This window comes from Cynara cardunculus (genome assembly GCF_001531365.2).
Source record: "Cynara cardunculus var. scolymus isolate 2C chromosome LG 12, CcrdV1, whole genome shotgun sequence".
NCBI classification, from domain to species: domain Eukaryota; kingdom Viridiplantae; phylum Streptophyta; class Magnoliopsida; order Asterales; family Asteraceae; genus Cynara; species Cynara cardunculus.
In genome coordinates, this window is record NC_037539.1 from 739,802 (window position 1) to 746,051 (window position 6,250).

The 6,250-nt window shown below is 33.8% G+C and overlaps 1 protein-coding gene across 1 annotated transcript; it reads left to right on the forward strand.

Annotated features, from left to right (window-relative positions):
- Positions 1–1,136: 1,136 nt before the first annotated feature.
- On the forward strand, positions 1,137–5,795 carry LOC112523200 (high affinity nitrate transporter 2.5). The gene is made up of 2 exons (XM_025132711.1): positions 1,137–2,483; positions 5,226–5,795. Exons 1-2 carry the CDS (start codon positions 1,339–1,341, stop codon positions 5,596–5,598), a joined length of 1,518 nt encoding a protein of 505 aa, XP_024988479.1. The 5' UTR covers positions 1,137–1,338; the 3' UTR covers positions 5,599–5,795.
- The last annotated feature ends 455 nt before the right edge of the window (positions 5,796–6,250 follow it).

The following is a 6,250-nucleotide window of genomic DNA, read 5'->3' on the forward strand; positions in this document are numbered from 1 at the left end:
TAATTGATTTTAAATCATCACGTTCATTGATCTTGTAAAAAAGGGTAGGTAGTAAATCAAAATAAGAAGTAAAATGAAGAATAATATCCTACATAAAACAACTATAGAAGTATAATTATATGGCTGACATTTATTCATCAATGAATAAATGATCAAGTCGTTTTGTGACCATCAATTTTAAGATCCTCGATATTAATTGATCCTGACAAGATAACTATCAGAGCAATGTCGCCATTGAATCGCTTTTTGTGTCTATCTTAAGCAAGTTCTCCAAAATTGAATTTTATAGACATATACTAATTTGTTTTTTCCCCACCAAATAAATGATTAGAAACCGCTTTATGACCAAAGAATTTAAGATCATTGACATTCATTGATCCCGAAAAGATAACGGTTAGAGACCGACTTTGATTGGTTTTCTTATCGGATATGGTTCAATCATTTCAACCAACCTGGTTTAAACAGTTAAACCTTATCTCATGATAAAACCGACCATAGTCGGTCACAAGTAACCCTTACTTAAAACAATCATCCACAGAACGATCCAATCACAGTCACTATTGACTGTTATTTGTTCAGATTAATAGGCATTCAAGATTTGAAAATCAATAATCATATAACGGTTTAACCATTCATTCATTGATAATAGATGCTATTCATATTGGGGTTGTTTAGTTTGGTGTGGTTTTAAAACCATCTCGATACAAAGACTTTGCTCAATCACATGATTCAAGTTCGAATCATGTGTGGGACGATTTGGACCCTTCTGTTAGTCTCCATTGTTAAGTCAAATGTCAAGTGCCTCATCACATATCATTCTTAAGGGACAATTATCGTATTTAAGGGATTGAAATTATCGGTAATCGACACTTTGTTTACTCGAGTACAAAGACTTTGTGAAGGAAAAAGACCATGAAATTATTAAAATGTGTGTGATTATTGAATTCTTAAAAAGGCTTTTGAGTTCCTGAGTTACTGGACTACCTTCCCACATATGACAGTGACTACAAATACTAACCAACAACGTCAAGCTGACAAAAGCTGTCAACTTTCGCCATTCTCAAAGGCCAATTCCTTTGCCGTTCACCCTTTTCCGACTCTCATCTTTCTTCTTCATAAACCCCAATTATCCTTCTGCCGAATTCCACACACAAAAAACACAACATCAAAAGTCGAACACCAACTGTTTGTTTTTTTGCCCCAACCAACCTTTCTATATTCAGACAAACCCCTTTCTTCCCATCTTGTTTTTTGCCTTATTTAACTTCACCCCAGATCATCTTTTTGTTGAATTGTATTCTTCTAACCAAATACAATCAAGGGTTTCTTTTAAAAATCATGGATATTTCTCAAAATCTCGAGAAAAATGATCGGAAATTTGCACTTCCGGTTGATTCCGAACACAAAGCCACCGAGTTCCGGTTGTTTTCAATGGCTACACCTCACATGAGAGCTTTCCATCTCTCATGGATATCTTTCTTCTCTTGTTTTGTCTCTACTTTCGCCGCTCCGCCGCTCCTCCCGATCATCCGGGACAATCTTGATTTAACGGCCACCGACATCGGCAATGCCGGAATCGCGGCCGTATCTGGGGCGGTTTTTGCTCGAATTGCCATGGGAACCGCCTGTGATCTCTTTGGCCCCCGCCTCGCCTCCTCTTCCCTCATCCTCCTCACCGCTCCGGCAGTGTTCCTTAGCGCCATCGCCAACTCTCCAGCCGCCTTCTTGATGGTCCGTTTCTTCACCGGATTTTCTTTAGCCACCTTCGTTTCCACCCAGTTCTGGATGAGCTCCATGTTCTCACCAGCAGTCGTCGGCACCGCCAACGGACTCTCCGGTGGGTGGGGAAACCTCGGCGGCGGCGCCACACAGCTGATCATGCCACTCGTTTACTCTCTCATCCATTCCCATATCGGTTCAACCAAATTCACAGCTTGGAGAATCGCATTCTTCATTCCGGCAGTTTTTCAAACACTTAGTGCGTTTGCCATCTTCTTCCTCGGCCAAGACATGCCGGACGGAAATTACGTCAGACTCGAAAAATCCGGCGAGAAACACAAAGATAACTTCTCACAAGTGTTCTACCACGCCATAACCAATTACAGAGGCTGGATCTTGGCGTTGACTTATGGGTATTGCTTCGGTGTAGAGTTGACCATCGATAATATAATAGCTCAGTATTTCTACGATCGATTCAACGTGAACCTGCACACCGCCGGGATAATTGCTGCGAGTTTTGGGTTGGCGAATTTGTTTTCTCGTCCCGGCGGTGGGATATTGTCGGATGTGGTGGCGAAGAGGTTCGGGATGAGGGGGAGATTGTGGACGTTGTGGGTGGTGCAGATGATCGGCGGGTTTCTGTGCTTGTTATTGGGGAAAGTTGGATCTTTGACGGCCTCCATTGTTGTGATGCTTGTGTTCTCTGTATTCGTTCAAGCTGCTTGTGGACTTACGTTCGGTGTCGTCCCATTCGTTTCTAGGAGGTATGTGTTATCACCTGTTTGTTAGAGCATCTATATGTTTGTCAGCAACTCTATCCATACATGATTTAACGTAAAAACTAACCAAAAAGCCTCTTGAAACCTGTTTATTAACAGCTTAACGAGGTTCACAGCTTATTCTAGACATGATTGTTTAATGGTGGTTTAATGATAAAGAAAATGACTTGTACGTTAGAGAGGAAATTTATGTAGAAAGTCTTGAGTTTTTTTTTTCCGGAACATGCCTCTTTCTATTGAAAAACACGTTTCTTTCGTGTATGAAACAGTTCTCTCAAACAAAAATATTTCCAATATATACAGACAGATTAATTTGTACAGACAATTTTGTCCATAGAAGACTTAATAGAAAATCAACCAAAGAGCCAGTTACTCGTTCCTTATATTGTTGTTATTTTTTCTATATCAATTTATTTATCTTCTATTTATTAAATCTTACATTTTTGTCGTCGTTAGAAAGTCATAAATTTAAGTAAAGTGATATACTTGAATATAAGTAGGATCAAACGAGAACATGTTAAAATAAAAAACAACAAAATGGTCAAATCACATGTGAATTTGTACTAAAATCACATGTGATTATAGAACACAGTCAAAGCAGGGGTAAGCGGACGACTTGGCCTGTGACCCTAGGACGAGACCATAATCATGTGAATAATATGTGATCTTACACCATTTTACATATGATTTAGTTGTAAAATCAAATGTAATTTGACCCTTTTTTCATATGATATAATTAACATCGGTAAATACTGTATTTTACTTTTAATCAAATAAAGAGTTACAATTAACATAATATCTTTAAAGATATTTTTGACTTTATTCTGATTTTTTGCACTAAAATTAAATACCGACTATGATAGATTGTAATTACATATTTTTTAAATAATCATAAAATAAGAAAATTATTATTTTAATAATATTGTTGAAATTGTATTTTTATTTATCTTTATATTATTATTATATATTTGACTTATGACAAATTCAACCAATCAGATAAAATAAATATGTTGTTCCTCTAAACAAATCTTTTGTTAAAATTTAAATTGTTTAATATAAACTATAAGGGTATATGCACAATGTAACGAGATATATCTCGATTTCAATATTTTTTAATTCTTTGTCTTTGTCAATGTTATAACACGATTTTATATGGTTTTGAGAAAATGATAATGTTTTTATGTTTGAATAAAATATAAATTCGAAGATCTCATAAAAATTTGATTTTTTTTTATCAATATTAGAATCAAATTAAGTATCTAAAAGTTCTTGTTTTTTTGTGTAATTTCTTTAATTCAATTTTTTATTATAATTTAATAATGAAGTAATTTATTTTCGGTTTAATAATATAATTTTTTATAAAGATAATAATTAAGTATTCTCTTATATGTTAACAATTATCCTAATTATGTTTACGAATTTTTATATTCAAAATGAAATGTTTATCGTATATTTGATTATGTTTATCTGTAGTTAGTTACACAAATTCCAAATGAAGCTTTAATAAGTTATACTTACGCACAATTTACTTATAATTTTGAATTTTAACTAACATACATCAATAAACAATATTTTATACATAAAAAAATGATTTTTAAATTTTTTTTTATCAAATGTTTTATAATATAGTATAGATATCATTTAAAATTTAATTTTACATTTCCATTTTTGGTAATTATTAGAAGGTATTAATAACATTGGTTACAATACATTTAATTTTAATTATAACTAGAAGTCAAATTTGGAATATTCTTGGTTGAAAAAGTCAGCAATTTAATTATTAGTCAAAATCTTTGACCCAACTCAAGAGCTCTACCATCAATTCTCTTGCTACAAAGAGGTCAAATTTAACTTTTTCTATGTTGACAATGTACATTTTTTTTTTCACCTTTTCAACTTTTTAAGGGTGCTAATGATATCTGTGATAAGGTTAATTACCGGTAACGTTAAACGATCTTGTATAGAACCCGTCTTTTGGGCACTGAAAATTTGACTGAAGTTGTCATTTCGTTAAGTTGTTTTCATTTTTCAGCCATTTTTGTATCTCATTTCGACTTTTAGCTATTTCTTACGCATAAACCTTACACATGCCAGTAACGTTTGCTTTTCTGGGAAAAAAAAGATCCTTATGCATTTATGTGTAGCTTTTTCTTATGTGTAACTTTTCTTTCAATTTAAAAATAGGTGGTTTAAGTCAAAAATGAGGTTTATCCATAACTTTTTTTAATGCGTAACTTTTTTTGACCGAAAAGTAAACCTTACATATATGTATAATAGAGGTTAAAAGTTAAAATGAGGTACAACAGTGGCTGACAAGTGAAACCCTTTGATGTGATTGGCTATTTTGATCAATTTACCCTGGGTATCACATTGGCACATTTGTTGAGGCATTTTGTGAGATGAGTTAACGGTTAAGGCAAGCGTTCGAACGTGAATCTGTTATGCATTTGGACAAATTCACTCACACCTTTTCACATACGTTAACCTTTAATTCAGTTGGATTGTTTTTCAGGGTATCAATTGACAGTCCAAAATAACGATGCTATGTTGACTTATACACCATGCAAACAAAAGTTGTATGGGTAGACTAAAATCATCACTGTCTATTAATTTCTTTCTCACACATATTAACATCAAGATTTTTTTTTTACATTTTTAATGCATGATTCGATATGATTTTGACATAAATACATCAAACGACCCTGACTGATTTGGTTCAATGTTCAGGTCACTAGGGGTGATATCCGGGATGACGGGTGGTGGAGGAAACGTAGGGGCTGTTTTGACACAAGTCATATTCTTTAGGGGGTCAAGATACTCAACCGAAGAAGGTATTACTCTAATGGGAGTAATGATAATGTGTTGCTCACTCCCCATTCTTTTCATATACTTCCCTCAATGGGGTGGTTTGTTCTTGGGACCAACTAAAGGATGTACGGAACAAGACTATTATTTGTCTGAATGGTCGACAGCCGAAAAAGAACAAGGGTTTCATAAGATGAGTGTTAAATTTGCCGAGAACAGTAGGACGGAAAGAGGCAGAAAAGGTACATCTGCTCCAATTCCATCTGATAATGAAAATCCGTCTACTGTACTATAAGTTTGTAAAACACCCTTTTCAGCTTTATGTTTGGTGAAGAATTTAAGAATGATGCTTTCATGTTTGATCATAGCATAGTTTCATTAATGACTTGTATTTTACGCAATTAAAGTTGTATATTTTTCTGGGTCAGATAGATGACCTGTTATGTGTAATGGTTTATGTTTGCATCCATGATATCTAAGAATTTTCGGTACCATTCTTACGGGTATTTGGTAAGGTGCTTAATGATTTGTGGGTCTAAGAAATGGCTGATATATGCAATCAAAGTCTTCCTCGATAGATCAGAAACATAATAACTTAAATATCAACAACACCAGTTTGTATTAAAAGTGGAAACAGTAATAAATTACAATTATTAGTTTTAATATTTAAAACATGTTTCAGTAATAATCGAGAATATTCTATGGGGTAGTTACCAAATGACCGAACTAACCCTCACTTAGTCAACTTTGTTAACCTTAATAACCTTTCAATTGTGAATCAGCAACCTTATTTGTGTTGGTTTTGTTTATACATTTTTTATTTTACAAAGATTTTAATTTTATGAGTTAAATTTTATGACTCGATCTACTTCATGTATTTTGATTCATTACGTCTCAGTAAAAACATTACAAAAATGCACAAACCGAGTTCAATCATTTTCAACCAA